The 20,116-nt window shown below is 44.5% G+C and overlaps 1 protein-coding gene across 1 annotated transcript in view; it reads left to right on the plus strand.

Annotated features, from left to right (window-relative positions):
* LOC122364885 (serine/threonine-protein kinase/endoribonuclease IRE1-like) overlaps positions 1-19,241 on the plus strand; it is an 81,810-nt gene extending 62,569 nt beyond the window's left edge. The window contains exons 4-5 of the mRNA XM_043335690.1: positions 6,698-6,863; positions 19,036-19,241. Of these exons, the coding sequence (XP_043191625.1) occupies positions 6,698-6,863; positions 19,036-19,241 (372 nt within the window). The remainder of the gene's footprint in view (positions 1-6,697; positions 6,864-19,035) is intronic.
* The last annotated feature ends 875 nt before the right edge of the window (positions 19,242-20,116 follow it).

The raw sequence follows: 20,116 nt of genomic DNA on the forward strand, positions 1-20,116 counted from the left end.
TGACCTACATGCGTTATATCGATGATGTGCTAGGCATTTGGACCCATGGGGCAGACAGGCTTGACGAGTATTTCCAGTTTATGAACGACTTCCACCCAGCGCTAAAATTCACTATCGAAAGAACTGACAGAACACCAAATAGAAGCATACCCTACCTAGACACCATCATCACAGTACATGAAGACGGCACCTACAGCACAGAGTTGTACATCAAACCTATGGCTGCACCTATCATCATTCACTACACATCAGCACACCCAATGCAATGCAAACGATCAGTACTCCACTCACAACTCTTGCGGGCTAAACGGCTAGGTTCAGACAGACAGGCAAAAGAGCGAGGAATGAAGGTCGTAGAGACACTTTTCAGACACAACGGATACCCCAACAAACTCATACAGAGAACTAAGCACAAGATCATGCACCACACACAGAAAGGTCACAAACACAACACCACTGGACGCAACAAAAATGACACGACCTACATATCGCTCTCGTACATTGACGAAACACTAGCGCGCCGAGTGAACGGTGCGGTGCGCTCGTCTGGTCTGAAGGCACAGGTCGCATGGGTCAGCGGGAAAACGGTGTCCAAGCATATGATACGGTCAGGTCTCGAAAGTCCTCCGTGCCCTGCTGGATCAAAGAGATGTCACACCTGTGAAGCAGGCCTTCGTAGCCGCTGTCATACCAAAAATGTTGTATATAAAATCACATGTAACCTGTGTGATGAGAAACCCGCTGTGTACATAGGTGAATCAAAAAGGAGAGTCCGCGAAAGATTTAATGAGCATCTACGGGATGCTAAAAACAAGACCAAAAACACCCCTCTCGGAGACCATGTCAACCTCAACCACCCATCATGTAGTATATCGTCATCCTCATTCAAAATTAGCATAGAGAGAGTATGTTAAGATGTGGCTGATCTGAAAATAGCAGAATCTGTTGAAATAAGAAACCAAAAACCATGCCTAAACACACAAACCTCATCCTGGCCCCTTCTCCATCCCCCTCCCTACACTCCCACATAGGCAATGTTCTATGCTTGGCCTTCCGTCCTCTTTTTTGTCAGCATGTCTCTATTGGTTTATCCATTCTTTTTATTTGTCTCACCTGAAGTACTTGTACTTGTTAGGTGCGTCTTTCATCGCCATTTGTACTAATTTGATTTAGGGTAGACGCAGTTGACAGCGTCCCCCCCCCCCCACTCGTACACCACCTCAGCGAGCTCTACACTGGTGTCATGTTTACTCTGCTGTGTGTATGTATTAGTTGTACGCACCTGAAACATGTGTAATTAAGTGTATGAATGCATCTTATCCTGTCAATCACTCTGCATAGGTTATGCATTTTCGCGAGTTTGGCGTGCTGCAAAATAACATATGCCTGTGTTACTTTTAGGTATTGTGTAGCATTGACAATATTTATCCAATTATTATTCAGTGATATTGTATTCATTGTATTGTACGCTGTTAAAATTTATTATAGGTATGACCTGACTGTAATTTGTTAGCCAGAGATCTCACAAAAATGTTGCACGCTATTTTGAAAGGATTTGAATTTGCTCGTCGACAATTCTGGAAATGTACATTCTGAAGACGACGCAAGTCGAAATATATCATAATACTTTTTGGACTTATTTTAATATCATTTCATTGTATCATGAGCATAAGGTCATTTTCTACCATCATAATATTCATAATTATGCTCAAACTATCCATAGCTCACCTCCAGTGCATCAGTAGTTGCACATCAGCGATGCATCACACATAAATCCCCAGTATGGCGTCTGCTCTGCTGACACAGTGCAGAGGCGAAGCCAATGAAAACATACCAGTATAACCGGTACATAATATTGCATCCATGGCATGCATTGACATATTGCATTCGTACATGACACGAAACTGACACAGAACAAGGAGCACAAAATGAGATCGGCATGATGCTGAGCGAATGCTTCAGTTTTGACACGATTGCTGAAATTACCTTAGCTGATGCGTGGTGGACATCTGAGCCAATGATATGTTACATCAAAGTCTCATTCACTGTTGTGAGTCGCTCCCCTTTTTACCCGTTTTGCCATGATGGGATGAGTGACAAAAAAAGTTTCCGCTTGTTAGATGTGTGGCAGGGCTAGTCGCCTCATCCTGTATGTTTTTTTTTCTTCACGTCTTTGCCCTTGGGCTCCCTATACCTTGACCGCTCACGGAACGGCATGTGTCGTGCTTTGCGGGGATCTATCATTTCAGGCACGATGCACTCATCATAAAATGCCTTCACTTTTTCCAGTCTGTTTGCGATGAACGTTTCGTCAGCAGCTATGGGCTGACATGACGTTTCGTTTGCTGTCCAGACAAAAAAGTCACAGAACTTTGCACCAGTGCAAGCCAACTGGCACTGAACTTGGGTGTAATATTGGTGACTCTTTTTTAGCTCAAGTTTGTCGTCAAGAAAAAAAAACTATAGTTAGTTAGTTATAGTTAGTCCACTAGAAGACGCAGCTGCAGTCTTTCCAGTGAAGTGTTCTCTGCACTTTTGGGACATTTCACTTCTACTATGATGTGATGTCATCAGAAACGATTCCATCAGGAGTGGCGGCCAAAAATGGATGCTTCGGGTGCACTACCAGCCCAACTGGTCTTTTCACTTCAGTGTTTGTTTGCTTTTCATATGCTTGTATAGCTAGCTCCTCGTTGACGCGGCCATACTGCAGAGCAGGTGTATCTAAATCTTTTGTTGTATCGTAAAGAAGTCTGTTCATGATGTTTTTGTTTGACGTTGAGTCTCGCATATTCGCTGTTTGGTGAAAGGTTGTCGCAGCGACGCGTTTGCGTCGCTCGCGGTGCCACTCTTCCTTGTCATCAGCAGTGTTCTCAGCGATTTGGGCACGCTCCACAGCAGTGCTTCGGCTGTCTAAGAACTCCTTTGTTTTGAGCTGATATTGCTGAATATCGCGGTCCTCTAAGTCGGGTGCAGCACAGCCGGGTCCATAGTCCCCATCTGTCCCCGCGAGAGAACGCCGGACGTATCTGCTAACCCTTTTGGCCGGATCGTTGGGACGTTGGAGACGTTTCTTTTGAGCGACATTGACATTTTTTCATGATCTTTGTTGGACTTTTTTGATATTTTTGTTTGAAAACATCGATGTGCATCTGGCTGCCGGACTGGAAGGCTAAAGCTGCTGCGGCACAGCGGTCATGGTACGGGGACCCGCAGTTGCTACTGTACACGAACCCCAAGTCTAACCGTCTGTCCTGTCCAGTAACAACCGATAACATTGATATCGACTGCTGGTCCCTGTACAAGAGCAGCTGAGGTTTCCTGTGAGTACCCTCTGACAGCTTATCGTTGTTCCCTGTGAGGGTGCTGGGACAATTTACTCAGGGTCGCTATACAGTAGCAACTGCGGGTCCCTGTACCTACCCACGTTTCTGGTAGTGGTTTACCCGTTTACCGCCGAGGGTTTTTGCCACCTGCGACATCAAGTTTTCGGCTAGGTTGCTGGTAGCGTCGTACGTAAGCAACAAGACTTCTACTTTTGTTGGGGAGGGGAGGGGAGGGGGAGGAGGTAGAGCACTGGCAGTGGCACTGGAGAAGCAAGTTAAATTATCATCCCTTCCATAAGTATAGCAGCCGTTTGAAAAAGGTGGATAGTAAGTAGGTATAGATATTTCTGTGAAGTTCCCAAGGAACATATTACATGGTTGCAGTCCATAAAATGCAGCTTGCTATAAAAGCAAGCAAGCCTACCAATGCCTCGTGTACCTATAGGTAAAATTGATATTTTGTAATGTTTGTAGTTTGTACCTACCTATCCAGTCCAGAGTCTACTTGATATAATAAAGTTATGCGCATGGGGCTTAGCTTCAAACGACATCCTTTCAAATGAGAAATAGATGAAAAATGGAATACGAATCTTCCAGCTCATAGTCTGCTCCATTAAGATAAGATTGTGCGCATGGGGCCTAGCTTCAAATGAGAAAATAGATGCTGAACTTCCCGTTGTTGTTACGGAGCGAGCGAAGCAAGTGAAGTCTTTTCAATATAACGGATAAATCTCAGTAAGAGCGGCCCGGCCCGACCCGGCCCGGGCTGTAACGCTTTTGAAAGGCTAAAAAAAAAAACTCAGCAACCGCTGGGCCGATTTACTTGCGGTAATTTTTGTAGGGTAGCTTGATTCCATCTACCAAGTATTTGACTTCTTTCGATGCATGTGGGTGACCCCCTATGCACGTGCCACGTGCAAAACGAAGAGGAGTCATTTTTGTAACAATTGCAATATCTCGGTAGTTACTGGGCCGATTGGCTGAAACTTTGCATGTAGGTAAGCAGTAGGCACCCACATAGGCAATGCATTTTCATGTCCCACAGTTCATGTGGGGTGCTGCTGCACGTGCGGACGTGCAGCGGTCGATTCCAGATCTCGAGAACGGCTGGACCGATTGCGCTCAGATTTGGTTAGCGGTTAGGGATCCGTTAGTAGGGTGCCGTGCAAAAGTCAGTTGGGACCCATTTTGCACGTGCGCACGTGCAGGGTGCCGCTTCTAGATCTCGAGAACGGCTGAGTCGATTGCGCTCAAATATGGCACATTGCTAGAGACCGGTTAGTAGAGTACCGTGCACAAGTCAGTTGGAGGTACCCCCTCACAATTTCCCACGTGCAAGGCCCACCCTCTCGCTCGCTCCGTTTGTCGTCCTATAAGGCGTTTTACTGGTAGTATGTGTAGCAATGTGAATCTAGCACTGCATTTCACTAAAACAATGCCGTCAGGTCAATCATGTGAGGATATCAGACGCATTCTTGTGACTAGAGCTGCGGCAGACTCAATATTCGATAACATGTATCCATATCAAATAATCAGTTTCGTTCTAACTGGGTAGGACGTACCTACACCAGGCTAAGGACGGCGCCGGGAAGGCCTGTCGAGAGACGTGTTCCTTCCGCGCGGTGTTTACACACCATGATCTCCCTCAGTCGGCGCCGCCCGCCGCGCCGGCGCAGTAACCAAACGTCGTTATCGTAAGGGCCGTGAAATGAGGAGGGGGAGAAGGTCATTAACGTGGGAAAAAAGCGCTCTACCCTGGTGACATCTACTGGCTGAGAATCAGAGTAGTAGTGCTCGGACACCAACGCTGAGCGGAGCCACCTCCGAAGTTAACGCACCCTTAATTAGATCAAAAGTTATAAGCGAAAAACTTTTGACCTGCTTTTAGCGAAATTTTTACATTTATACCCCCAAAACCCCCCTAAATATTGACTTAGAGCAACCAAATTTGCACAGGGGCGAGAACTCCAGGGGGTTCACCTACCTACAAAATTGGGTGTTTCTAGGTGCCATAGGAGACAATCGCGAGGGGGGGGGGGGTGTCGCATCGACCCCACCCCCCTGCCAGGCCGTGTTGTGAAAAATACCCTGCCAGGGCGAGGGTTAACCCGCGCTTGACTGGGGTATTTTCCATAACGCGAGTGACTGGGGGAGGCTCTCCAGCCCCCCCCTCCTATCTCCGAAACTACTGGGCCGATCGTCAAAATTCAAACGGCGTCTGATGGCCCTGGAAAAACTGTCGAGCGAAAGTATTTTCATCGACCTCGAGGTCACTGATGACGTCACAGGCCAGGTCAAAGTAAAATTATCCGCATTTTTGCTTGTTCACAATTTAGGCTCTGACCGCCGGCTGACAAGTCCGATCAGGCTCATTTTTGTTTTCTCACTCCTTGATATATGCTTTAGATACCCTGAGGGTACCGAACTTTTACTTTGAATTTTTCATGTCAAGGCCAGGTCATCCTAGGTCACGTAAATTGTATATCATGTATCAGTCACGTGACTCATGTTTTATGGTCCATTTTCCTCGTATATTTCGAAAACAATGTCGTCTGTGTCATTTGAGGTCATTTTCAGCTGAATTTAAACGGATGTCAGGTCACCTTCAGGTCAGAAAAGGTCAAATTTTGAAAAAAGAAATTTTTGAACAAAAAAGGTGCCTATCAGATGCAGTTTGAGCTCAGAAACACGATGGTGTCATTCATATTGATGTACGATGTCAAAACGTACTGAAAAATGGTTTTCAAAAATATAGAATTGCAAATATTTGACAATAATGCAAATAATTTGGTCATTTTGAAGATATAGGGCTAAAACTTGCTAGAGTAGTTTATCAGTGTGTGTTCTATCAAATATATTCCGGTTTTTGCGTAAAATCAAAAGCTTTTTGAAAAAAAATCAAAAGTTTTTTTTTTAATTGTTAATACATATTTTTCAAAAGTTTTAAATTTTCGAAAATTCGAGATAACAGTTTGATAGCTACATGTATTTGTAGTCCACTCATGCAAATAAATTGGATCTAGCTTTAAAACTGAGCTCTTGAGAGTGTTTGCCGTAATTCAATATTTTGCATCAAAATCGGCCGACATGACGTCACTCTGACGTCATTTCCGGTCAAACTATGGTAGCTAGAAAGTTGAAATTTAAGCACAAGGTGTCAAATTGATGTCGCTGAGGGTCCTCAAGTTTCGTGTTAATCCGTCAAACGGTTTAGAACTTAGAAGATATTGCCGAAAAACTGGAGGGGGCTCTGTAGAGCCCCCCCCCCCCCCACAGTCATGCGCGGGTTAAGTTTGGGCGTTTTACTATACTGTAGATGGTTACGTTCGTATAACACACAAATCAGCAGCGTTGCATCTTTTTTTGTGCAGCTCCACCACTTCGATGAGGTACCTGAAGAAGGACGACGCATGGTGGGCGACACCCGGAGTGGACTGGTCGACTACATAATCGACAAGTTCCCTCTTCTGCTGGTGCTTGTGTGGGAGGCAGCGAAAAACCATCGCGAAAAACGAAGCATATGCTTGTTCTACACTGGTAAGTAGTCCGTTTTAGCGAGAGGTCTGTACAGTATGTCTAAAAAGAATGTACCGTCGCCACTACGTGGCGCTGGTGTCGCGAGCCGGTAGTTGGCTGAATCCGCACCAGACCACACATTCCCAAGCGCTAGGTGACAGCTGCGCAGCGGCCGGTAGTAGCGTAAGCCCGAACCTTCGTGACACGACCCCGGGGGGGGGGGGGGGGAGAAAGGGGAGCGGGCGGGGCAGCGCGTGTAGGGAGGGGTGTTCCAGCAAGCTGGCAGTTGTCGCGGCCAAAGGTCAAGGGGTCACACACCAAGCGAACGGACGCTGATGTGGGTTCGTGGTAGAGGTGTCAATTTCAGAAATTTCTTGTCCGATGTCCGTCCAATGTCCAAAATCCTAGCTCACTTCTGTCCGAAAAATGTCCAAAGCAAGGATTTGTCCGAAAACTGTCCGAAAGCTGGATATGGAAAGGGAGTATGCGTAAATTGATCTATATTAGGTATATGTTTGTATGTAGGTACTACATGATAACTAAATAACAGATAGTTGCCATCTGGTTTTGAGTGCACCAAAAATATTGAAGCAATATCATATTATGCAGTATGGAATGGGGGTGGGCATTTGGGCAATAGGCCTAACCTGATATACCTATAACACAAACACAGCATATTGAGACAAGCCTATTCTGCTTTAAAATGTGCTACAGCCTACAACTGAAGCTGAGTAAGCAGGAATAATGCAAAGCATTGCCTTATCCCTCCAACCTGCGTTCTCAAATATTGACTTCTTGCCACATCCCTTTGACAGTAAGCCACTTGATGATGAATTAATACAGCAATAATGCAAGAAGCTAGTCACTTACAATAATTGTGCATATCTTGATCTTATATCACACTGGCTGAGACTGAGACTTGGATTGAGATGTAAAGTAGAACACTTCTTGCAAAAGCAAAATAGTTCATGTGAGAAGAAACGTGTGAGATAGGTACATCTGGAAATAACGTGCTCTTCACTGAGCCACACATCTCTGAATATCCAAAAGAATAAGCGATCACAAAAATACTTGCTATGATTTTACACAAATTCACTGAAATTCACAAGCAAAAAGAGGTTGTGATCATTGGTAGAATGAAAAACACGTTTCATGCTACCATTCTTGGTAGCATGGAACATGGGTATCCGGCTTTGAGTCGATGAGGTGAAAGAAAATCAACAATATGACGTCATTGTCATATAACTTGTCCTATTGAAGTGCACTTACCATTAGTTGTTTGATTTAAATTCAATTAGTATTGCAAAATATGATAAATTGTCAAAAATAATTCAATTGTAAAGCAAAATGACTGTATTTATTGTTTTAGACGTCACTTTTTGTCTCCTCCGATTCTCATCGGGAGGCCATCTTTCCTTAGGTGACATTTATGACGCTTTCGCCGCATTTCATCATCTTTTGGTAATTGTTTAGTTTATTGATAGGCTATCGGCATTTATGCAACATTGATTTTTCGGCAAGGATATTTTTGGAGGGAAGGGGTAGAAAAGGATGACTTTATGATAGGAGGTTCTAGGTAGGACTCTTGTGCTACTTGACACACCTTGATATTTTCAATTTTCTTCTGTCTCTTTTCTGTTAACATCAAGTGAGGCAAATCTATTTTTGGATTCCCTCCTTTACTGCTTTGGTGTCTAGTGCTTCTCACAGGTCAATGATTGTACATCATGTTCATAACTGTGTTATCTAATGATGGGCTTGCTGACAACAATGGCTATTGCCATTTGTAAACACATTTCCAAATTTAGAGTTAAAAGTTGGCACAGTACCTATAGGTAGGTAGGTATGTACCTGATTTGACTCAGAGCTACCCGCTACATGCAATCACGTTTATTTTCATCTTGCACTATAATTATGAATGATGTATGATGCACCTATCCCCTGCCAATTTTGATGACATGTTTTGCAATTTGCATATGGATAATTGAAATAAGTTTGAATTTTAACTTCTTCAAGAAATTTGTAACTTTCAACTAGTTTTCCGAATATGTCCGATGTGTTTGTCACTTTTCCGTCCGATTTCCGAATCGGAATTCGGAAATTTTCGGAATTCCAAAATTTTCGGTTCCGATTGACACCTCTAGTTCGTGGGGATCATGAACTTGTGTGTGGTAGGTGCGTCTTGCGATGCACGGGTGATACGCCAGGTCTAAGCCAAAGGATTCAGGGGAGAGCTGAAGAAAAACACCTGGTCAACTACGGCGAATAATGGTGCTGAAAAATGGAGTATGGGTCAATGCAAGCCTTCATGACTATAAACAACTTTTCTGAGGACGCAAAGGCCAGCATTGAATAACGATATCCGGATCAAAATTAGCAATGATTTATAATTACATGCCGAACTAATAGCGCTGCAAAACCCTCCTAGTAAATTGTCAAGTCGGATTATACCCACTTGAATTAAACTATCCTAAATAAAATTGTTAATTAACTTTCTAACACTGACGTTCTTTATCATACGATAAGTATGGGGTTAACCAAGATAGCATCTTCCGCGTTCAAACAATCAACTGTAAGGCTAGAACACATTAACCCGCGCCCTGATGGGGGGCATTTTGGCCCCCCCTGTGTTTTTTCTTAAATAGCGAGAAAACGGCGGCGCTGCGCGCCGCCAAATTTTGCGTACCTTACCGGGCATCAAGTTGACACCTTCACACAAAATCTCAAGTCACGGGTCACCTCAGGTCAGGAGTTATTGAGGTCAAACTGAGGTCATGTTCGAGTAAAAATGAGCAAAAAACATGACATCTTGAAACGCTCACCAATTCTACAGTTAACAAGCAATTTTAAAGTTCTTTATGTGGTTGTATAGATAAAAAAACGGCGCTACAAAACTGCTATCTCAGATTTTCGAAATTTTGGGATTTTGGCCCCCCAAAATAAAAAATTGATTTTTTTAGAAAAACTAAAAAATAAATCCAAAAATTTTCGAATTTCGAAAAAAACCGGAATATATGTGATAGTCCCTGCGCTATTCGATATACATACCAAATTTTAGATCGATACCTCTTTTTTGGCCAAGTTATAGCAAAAAAAAAACTGTTAAAAATTGATGACGTCAAATTTTTTAACTCAATTTTTAGCAATTCTAGACCTTGTAGCGCAAAACGGAGACCACCATTGAACTCCCCGTGACGAGCTGCATCGATATCGATACCCATTTTATGCAAAGTATGAACTTTGAAATTTGACCTAATTTGACCTGACCTTGACCTGACCTTGACCAAAACGTGACCCAAGCTGGCCCAAAAGTCTGCCTGACCCACATAATCGCATTTGTCATGTAAAATGGACCATAAAACATGTATCACACGACACTTCATATTGTGACCCCCCCCCCCCCCCCAGTGACCTGACCTCTGTGACCTGACCTGGTATCAGTGACCTCAAATAGCAAAATATGTGTTTGAAGAACATTTCCCCATCGATGATTTTCAATGAAATGCATTTTACTCGATTTTACAACGCATTTCTTGAAATGCCTGTGAACGGTGAAAATTCGACCTTTGACCTGACCTGTGACGTCATCGGTTTGACCGAGGTCAATGAAATTGTGTCACAAGGTAGTTCCCCGTTGGGGCTATCCAACGCCGTTTATCGCTTGTCGCTATGTTGCGTGGTTCTCGAGATCTTAGGGGGGGGGGGCAAAATGCCCCCCCCCCCATCAGACCGCGTTGCTCGGCAGACCCCATCAGGGCGCGGGTTAATGGCCAGGTAAAAACATGGTCGGAATTTGATTAACCGGATTATAAGTCGATTTTTTAGTCGGGATTTGATAAGTCGGATTTTTTTACGCCAACCGCATTTTTAACCCTATTAGTGGCAGGGGGGCTGTTTACGACCCCCCTGATATCTCGAGATCTAAGGGGCCGATTTTCAAAATTCAAACGGCATTCGATTTCGCTCAACGTGATCTACATTTCTAAAAAAAATAAAAATTAAAAAATGTCAATAGAGGGGGGTAAAAACGGGCAAATTGCAGATACATTTTAGACTGTTTATCACGGCCAGGTTTCTGAACCAATCTTAACACAACTTTTGCCGATCGATAGAGAATGAACCAGGAATTCACATGGATCCTAAAAATATGCATTTTCAAAATCATAGGCGGATACAGATCATTGAGATTGGGGATACAAAAAAAGTATAGTAAATAAGGTTTTTGTTGGTACTGTTTCTAAAAAGGGTGGTAATGGTCTTGTTATGTTACAATTTTCTTATGAGAGAACGACTACAATTGTATTGGTCATGCATAGGCGGTGTCAGGGCACCTATGTTGGGAGGTAAAACAGAACCCCCCTTTTTGGACGCCTGGATCCGCCTATTATAGCAAAAACGTGTCAAAAGAGGATGCACAATAACTTTGTATATGTTATCACATGATACCTTTCATTCACTGTTCGTAAAACTGGTGCATACAGTTATAATACATCAGCATCGTGATCTTCGCCCAAATGACTCGCTTCACGAATAAGACCCCCCAATTCCCAGTGCTCTGGAGCCGCCCCTGGTAAAGTTATGACCTTGAAATTTTCAGCGAATGTGCCCAATTTAGTTTTAGGAAAAGTCAGAAAATTTCAGCATCGTAGATTCAGCGGTTTCGGAGATATTCCCGAAAAACCTGAGGGGTAGATGAAAACAACCTGCCACTAATAGGGTTAAGTCAAGTCAGGTCACTGATCTATGACGTCATAAATGAGCAGTCCCAAAATGAACTGTGTGAAACTGTCCTAAACTGTTTAATAAAATTAACATTTTAGAACTGTGTGCACAGTCCTAAAATGTTCCAATTTCGCAACACCCTCAGTGCAGAGCTTTCATAGGGAGATGAAACTTACAGGATCTTATAGTATGATCGAGAGGTCTCACAACTTGTATAAATGTATATCTCGGATTTTCTGAAGGGTCGCCTGAGATCAGGTCGGTCTCTCACCATTAAAAGTCAGGGGAATATGGAAATTGCTAGTTTGGTCCGGAAATATATACAACTATCTCAAATTCTCAAGCAAACGGAATCGTGATTTCATGCGCTCTTTGCAAGGTCTGATGTTTCAATTTTGCTTTGTTGATCTTGCGTGACGTCATTTATCACGTTACTAAGGCTATCAGTTTTTCGTCAATAACTCCCGATCAACTAAAGCTACCGAGTCGATAAAGCCACTAATGGACATGAAAAGACCTGCCGAATCGATTGATATGCAATATGACCTCCTTTGACCAGCTTCGTGACCTGACGGGCTGTGACCTGACCTTGACCCGAGGTTAACACCTTAACTCTCGCCCGTATTGGTGTTTTTTCAGCCGCAAACGTATAAGGGGGGTCCGTTGGACCCCCTTGCCGTTTCGCCCCTGATCGAGCTAGAGCTTCGCGGAAAAAACGAGCGTGTTGGCCGTGACGAGAGGAAGTCGATGATACCCAATTTTAAGGTCCTAGGTCGTCGGTTGACTTTCCAGGTCAGGTCAATGACCCAAAAGTCGGGAAAATCGGGACCTGTTAGAAAGTCGTAAAGCGTGGCTGCTATGGGGTTTTCGGGATGCTGATCACGCATATCATGTTAGTTTTGATCACAGATGATGTCTTCATGCATTTAGGCCAGGTCGGGTCAGGTCAGGTCAGGTCAACGAGTAAGGGTATTCGTAGTAGGTGGCAACAGCCTCTGACAGCTTCGCAACATGTCACGAGGGCACCAAAACTACTTCGTAAATGTTCATATGGCTACTAAATTCGAATTCAGCTCCTAAAACTGGCCTAGAAACATGTAAAACTCGAAAAAGTGAACCGAGGTCATCAAAGGTCAATGACCTGACCTGACTTTCCGGTGACCTTGACACCCACCCTAATGCATGGAAGCAACATCATATCCCATGTTTGAACGCTTAAAACCACGAAAAGACTGCAAACGCGCCGCTAATGCGAGCTGACATACGCCAAATCGCGATTCCGGCCAAACATGGTCTCGAAAAGTAGGTCGCAGGTCAAAGGTCATTAAGGTCAGGGTCATGACAATTTTAGGGTGGGTGTAAAATTGAATAACACGAGGGTACTGAAAGTTTCGTCGCGATCGGCCGCTTTTTACGCGAGTTATTCGCGAAAAACCGAGGGAGGGGGGTCCTTTCGACCCCCCGCCCTCTATACGGGCGAGGGTTAAGTTGATCTCACCCGAAGAAAAAGTATACCATTCAACACACCTGAGCTAGACAAGCACGATGCTGCTAAAATCGCGGATCTGCGATCATTTTTAGCGAAGTTATTTACCAAAAACCGAACCTGTGCCTTGGGCCACTTGACCTGACCTCCGAAGTCATCGGCTCACCCTGGTCCTTAAATCGGAGACCAATCGCTGCATTTCGTAACGACGCACACGATCGTTTCTTTCGTGAGGCTCTAGCTCAATTAGGGGCGAATCGGCGAAGGGAGTTGTTTCCTCACTTCCAACCCCCAACGCCCCCTCGGTATTCAGAAAACCTGAAGGTCCGGTGAGGGTTAAAACGTTTCTCCTGAACGAGGAAGAAATGTAAAAGTCAAAGCTCTATAGACGTCCTGTAAAAGTGGCCATAATAATAAATTCGTTAGAAATAAGATGCTTTTTGAACGACTTCCTCATATAAGATCGGGTGCTGGGACCAATCTTATAAACGCTTTAGAATGGACAGGGCGTCACTGGCTAAAGTTTGAGTACAGAAAACGGCTATTACCTAAATGCAAAATGGTTTTCATGCATTTCAGTCAATTGTATATTGTCATTCCCAATGGCCGAGCTAAAAAAAAAAAAAAAATCGGTAGTGTTTTGCATCTTTTACGCCCTAAGAAACTACACCATCTATCGAAGTGGGCAGGCTTATTTGAATGGGAGGGCGCATTATGCACGAATCGTGTGATTTCGTTTGTTTTGGACTGTATTTTACCACATCCACTGCTGGTATCACTATTAATATTATCTAATGCCGTGAATACGACAGCATTCCATTTATAAGATTGGGCCAATGGAGTCGCGCCCCGCGAGCTCGGTTTTCCACTGGGCCGCTACAGGCCAGGAAGTCGGTCTTCGCCTGAGGGCAGGACAAAGGTCAGCGAGGGAGCGCGGGGTCAGCCAGGTATCGCCCAGTGCCGAGCGGATGCCGCTCCCTCCCCTCTCTTCCCCTCTTCTCCCCTCCCCACCTCGGTATAGATGGGGAGGGACCGAACTGCCAATGACATGCGAGCGGTCAAGGCCGCTCGCGCGGCAGCGACCCTGGCGGCCGGGTGCCGCAACTGGGATTCAGCCAAGTTACCGATTCGCCTCCTGTGGGAGAGCCAAACCAGGGGACATACCTTTTAGATATACTGTACGGCTGCAATTTTTTTCACAGCCTAGCCGCCCCCGGCCCCACAGCCGCCCACAGCCATACACAGAGAAAAATGATGACCCCCCCGGGAATCACGATCCCCTATTTTGGAGTAAACTGACGCACAGTACTCGAATGGTGGAACAACGAGCCGCTCAAAAGGATATCACCGCGATTAACCCTCGCCCGCACATGCCATTTTCCCATCCTAGAACGCACATGGGGGGGGGGTGCCACCCCCCGCGCCATTTCGTTCCTGTTGGAGATAGAGCTTAGCAGTAAAGACCAAAAAGATTCTTTGGGAAAAGACGAATCCAATGATACCCAATTTTACCTTCTCAGGTCAGTCATTGACCTTCCAGGTCAGGTCAAACTAAAAAATGTTGCTGTTTTGGGTCACCGTTGGATATCAAGTGCGCTGCTTATCAAATACCGATGACGATGCTGTTTTCTGGTGCCAAGCCAGCTAGAACCTCTTTGTCACACTATCCGACCAGAATTTTGCTGCTGAGGTCATTTCAGGTCAAGTTAGGTCAAGGTCAATTATATGTGTTTGTATGTCTGTGTGTGTCTGTGTGTATACTGATGTGTGCACCGATTGTTTTTGGGTCCATATCACATGAAATCATGATCTGAGAAGCTTCAAGCTGGTAAAGTTTACCAAAAATGCAGTCAAAAAAACTTCACAAAAAGTAAATTCAGCTTGCCTAAAACGCAATTATCATAGATGACCTAGGTTGACCTTGACCCTGACCTTGACCCCTGTACATCGTCGAACAACATGTTCCATGATAGGTGGGAGGTAAGACTGGCAAAAAAGGCCGAAATCAGGGTGTCAAAAGCTCACAAGGCCCATGACAAACGCAAGATGTTGAGAATTGGCCATTTGGGTCATGACATGACCTGAAAAACAAGGTCATATCTCCGAAACTAAAAATTACAGAAACTTGAAATTTTTTAGTGGACATCAAGAAAGGATAGACGAGCAGCTATACGAAAAATCAGCCTTCTAGCTCTAAAAATGTTGAGTGCAGAGCAGAAAAACTGCCTGGGGGGGGTGGCAACCCCCCCCCCCATGTGCGGGCGAGGGTTAAGGAGATAGACGGTAGCACAGTAAGGGTCAATAAAACAATTTTAAAAGCATGTGCCCGGTGCCGATTATTAGATAAATCTTAACCCTATTCCTGGCGGGCTCCGCCGGGACAAGAAACTGGCGGGGGGGGGGGGGGCCGATTCGGCCCCCCCCTGAGATCTCGAGAACGAAGCAAGATAGCGACAAGCGGTAAACGGCATCGGATACGCACGGCCAAGATCTACAATTTTTACAAAGGTCATTTTCAGGTCAGGTCAAAGATGACGTCACAGGGGTCGAAAAAGCCAAAATGGCGGCGCTAGATATGGAGAGAGTTTTTCTCGAATAACTTTCGAATTAGTCAAGATAGGAACATACTAAGGGCATCATCGTGATTCTCTCGTCAATCCGCATCGAATGATATATATGTTGACCTCGAAAGGTCAAGGTCAAAGGTTGACCTCAGGTCACGTGACCTCGAGTTCATCATGTATATCATTCGATGCGTCTTGACGAGCTGAACACAATGAGACCATCAACGCGTCTGTATCTTGTTCCTGTACGGAGTTATTGGCCAAAAACCTTTGGTGACCTTTGATGACGTCACATGACCTCACAGCTGCCCAACAGCAAAACAGACCTCAAGGTAGTGAAGGTTGATCGTATATGAAGTCATGTATGGTATATGGGGCCATTCCGACCCGTTTTAGTGGTAAAAACAGGGAGTTGATTTTTCCCCCATTGACTTATAATGGGGAGGTCGCGAAATTGACCTGACCTTAGGTCACCGATATCAAAATTCCGAGATATACAAATTGCACATACTGGTACCCTAACTAAACCCTGAAGAGAAGAAATTGATCGGTCAAAAACTCTAGCTCTGGCGTGATTGCAAACTTTTCTGAGGTAGGGTCACCAAACCGCCTCTGGTGACCTGACCTGAGGTCAGATCAACTCAAAATTTTCAGACATGTTGCGTAGAAGCCTTTTAGGAAAAGTCAGAAAATTTGAGCTTCCTAGCTCAACGCGTTTGGGAGAAATAACCAAAAAACCTCAGGGGGGGGGGGCTCCTGAGGCCCCCCCCCGCCAGGAATAGGGTTAACGAGTCAAAATCATTAGGTCCCGATAAGTATAGTTATTTGGTACCTGATAACAACGCAGAACGGCTGTCTGAGGCAGAAAAGCTAGCATGTGAGGGACCGATCACAAAAGATGAAGGAAGAGCTGCCCTATCAAAAATGGTATTGAATACAGCCTCAGGAATATCGGGGTTTTCTGCATAACTTTTCGCCCTGTGTTCTGGAATGATCTAGGTGAGCTTTTGACTGATTATGTAAACGAGGCAAGAAGCAAGGGAATGTTTTTTCTTGCCCATCGTAGAGGTGTTTTAACGTTAACACGCGCACCGACGGGGGGGCAGATATCCGCCCCCCCCCCCCTGAGGTTTTTCGCAAATAGAGGGAAAACAGCGGCGCAAATTTGGTAGGACTATTCCCTCATCACTTTTACACATGGTGTGCAAGTTTGAACCTCCTAACTTTTAAGGTCAGGTCACCAGGTCACTTTGAATGACCCAACCTTAAGTCACTTTTTTGCAACTTTGTCACCGTGCCAGAGCTACAGTAGATGTCGATTGTCGAAGGCATTTGAAAGTCGCAGGATGTTATAAGGTCATTACTTAGTAGCTACAATTTGTATATCTCGGAATTTTGATATCAGTGACCTAAGGTCAGGTCAATTTCGCGACCTCCCCATTACCTATAAGTCAATGGGGAAAAATCAACTCCCTGTTTTTACCACTAAAACGGGTCGGAATGGCCCCATATACCATACATGACTTCATATACGATCAACCTTCACTACCTTGAGATCTGTTTTGCTGTTGAGCAGCTGTAAGGTCATGTGACGTCATCAAAGGTCACCAAAGTTTTTTTTTTTGCCAATAACTCCGTACAGGAACAAGATACAACCGCGCGGATGGTCTCATTGTGTTCAGTTCGTCAAGACGCATCGAAAGATATACATGATGACCTCGAGGTCACGTGACCTGAGGTCAACCTTTGACCTTGACCTTTCGAGGTCAACATATATATATATATATATATATATATATATATATATATATATATATATATATATATATATATATATATATATATATATATATATATATATTTCGATGTGGATTGACGAGAGGATCACGATGATGCCCTTAGTTTGTTATTATCTTGACTAATTCGAAAGTTACTCGAGAAAAACTCTCCATATCTAGCGCCGCCATTTTGACTTTTTCGACCCCTGTGACGTCATCTTTGACCTGACCTGAAAATGACCTTTGTAAAAATTGTAAACCTTGACCGTGCGTATCTGATGCCGTTTACCGCTTGTCGCTATCTTGCTTCGTTCTCGAGATCTCAGGGGAGGGGGCGGTCATCCGCCCCCCCCCCCGTCGGTATAAACTGGTGGTGGCCTACCAGCCACCTTCCGCGCGGTGGGGGGGGGGGACATTTTTTTGCCCCCCCCCGTATCTCCGAAACTACTGGACGAATCCGGAAAATTCAAACGGCGTTCGATAGCCCTGTTTCTTTTGTCGACGTATATCAAATGTCATTGACCTCGGGATCACCGATGACGTCACAGGTCAGGTCAAAGACAAAATGTTTCACCGTTCACGGGTCTTCTAGGGAAAGCGCTATAACACCGACTAAAACGCATTTTGTCGAAAATCAGCGATAGGGCGTCAGTTGTCTAGTACATATGTTGCTATTAGAGGTCATACCAGGTCAGGTCACAGGTCAGGTCACCAAGGGTCATCAGTCATCACATGAACCCAACTTTACTAAGGTTGTGCTATGCATGTTTTATGGCTATTTTTTCATTTCCCACTGAATGGTGTTGGTTATAAGACCATCAGGTACGGTTTAGGTCAATTTCTGGTGAAGTTCAGGTCAAGGTCAGGTCAAAAAAGTCAAATTTCAAAGTTGTTATTTTTGCATAAAATGGGTACTGATTCGATGCAGCTCGTCACGGGGAGTCTAAAAGTGGTCTTTGTTTTGCGCTACGAGGTCTGGAATTGCTAAAAATTGAGTTTGAAAATTTGACGTCATCAATTTAGAGCAGTTTTTTCGCTATAACTTGGCCAAAAAAAGAGGTTTCGATCTCAAATTTGGTATGTAGATAGAAGGCGGTAGGGACTATCACATATATTCCGTTTTTTTCGAAATTCAAAAAAAATTGGATTTTTCGGCTATTATATTAAAAAATATCCTTTTTATTTTTTGGGGGGTTAAAATCCAAAAATTTCAAAAATCTGAGATAGCACTCTTAATTCTACACCTTTTATGTTTTAAACATTTTTCTGTACCTGTATCGCTCATATGGCAGATTTGACCACAATTGACCTCATTTGACCTTGAAGATATTAACCTGGGGTCATAAAATTCACACACAACAGAGATCCGCAGGGCCCCAACCTACCCTCTAAATTTCGTTTTCCTAGCTCCACTGGGAGTTGAGATCTTAGGGGGGGGGGGCGCCATCCGCCCCTTCCACTGGGCGTAGTACTCGCAAGTGCAACCCTACCACTGCGCGTGTTAACTGACCGCTCAATGCTCATCTATGTTTCTGAATGCCAGTTAATTTTATGGGCGTTTTTTGCAGAGTTTCTGTCACATTTCAGTGACTACCGAGTACCGACCAATATTCCAGTAGACTATATATTCGGCGTGATTCCAGGTAATGATATCGTCAAGGTGGGCCTAAGCACTATCATCCTTCGGGACGGATTCGGTCTCAGCGAGCTGACGGAGCTGCGGAGCTCACGGGAGACTTTGGAGCGGCTGTCAGTCGCCGCCACCGACCTCTCGCAATTGGAAAAACATCTGCCGAAGGGGCTCAGACGCATCAATGTCAGAGGTGAGGTACCTAAGAAGATCACATAGGGGAGAGACTGGAGAATTGGGACGCAGGAGAATATAGACACGCCAATATAAATGGACAGCTTTCTTGCACAATTTTTCCTTTACCTTTTCATTATATGTGTCGTGCAACGATGGGAAGCCTCAGCAACCCTATTGTGGGCGTCGGTTGGGCTTTGCTGGCTGAGCACAAAACACCTTTTTTCGAGTGTTTTTCTGAGTTGTCTGTCTAATGCATATAACTAATGACATACTGTCTTTTAAAATGTTACATGTTAGCTAGTTGGCACGGGGGGCGATGCACCCCCCCCCCAAGTTTTTTTGCGAATAACTCGCGTAAAAAGGGGCCAATCGCGACCAAACATTAAGCACCTTCGCGTTGATCAATATTACACCTACCCAAAATGTTTCATGACCCTAACCCAAAAGACCTTTGACCTGTGACCTACTTTTCGAGACCATGTTTGGTCAGAATCGCGATTCGGCGTATGTCGGATTGTATTAGCAGTCTTTTGTGGATTCAAACGTTCAAACATGGGATATGATGTTATTGTTGCTCCCATGCATTAGGGTGCGTGCGAAGGTCACCGGAAGGTGAGGTCATGTCATTGACCTTTGATGGCCTCTGTTCACTTTTTCGAGTGTTACATGTTTCTAGGCTAATTTTGGAGCTTAATTCGAATTTGGCAACCGTTTGAACATTTACGAAGTAGTTTTGGTGCCTTTGTAACATGTTACGAAGCTGTCAGAGGCGGTTGACACGTACTATGAATACCCGGCAGGACCCCTACTGGTTGACCTGACCTGACCTGACCCGACCTTGCCTAAATGCATAAGGACATCATCTGTGATCAAAACTAGCTAACCGACCTTCGGACTGAGGTCATCAAAGGTCAGTG

Source organism: Amphibalanus amphitrite, unplaced genomic scaffold (genome assembly GCF_019059575.1).
Source record: "Amphibalanus amphitrite isolate SeventyFive unplaced genomic scaffold, NRLGWU_Aamphi_draft 000705F_arrow, whole genome shotgun sequence".
In the NCBI taxonomy this organism is placed as follows: Eukaryota; Metazoa; Arthropoda; class Thecostraca; order Balanomorpha; family Balanidae; genus Amphibalanus; species Amphibalanus amphitrite.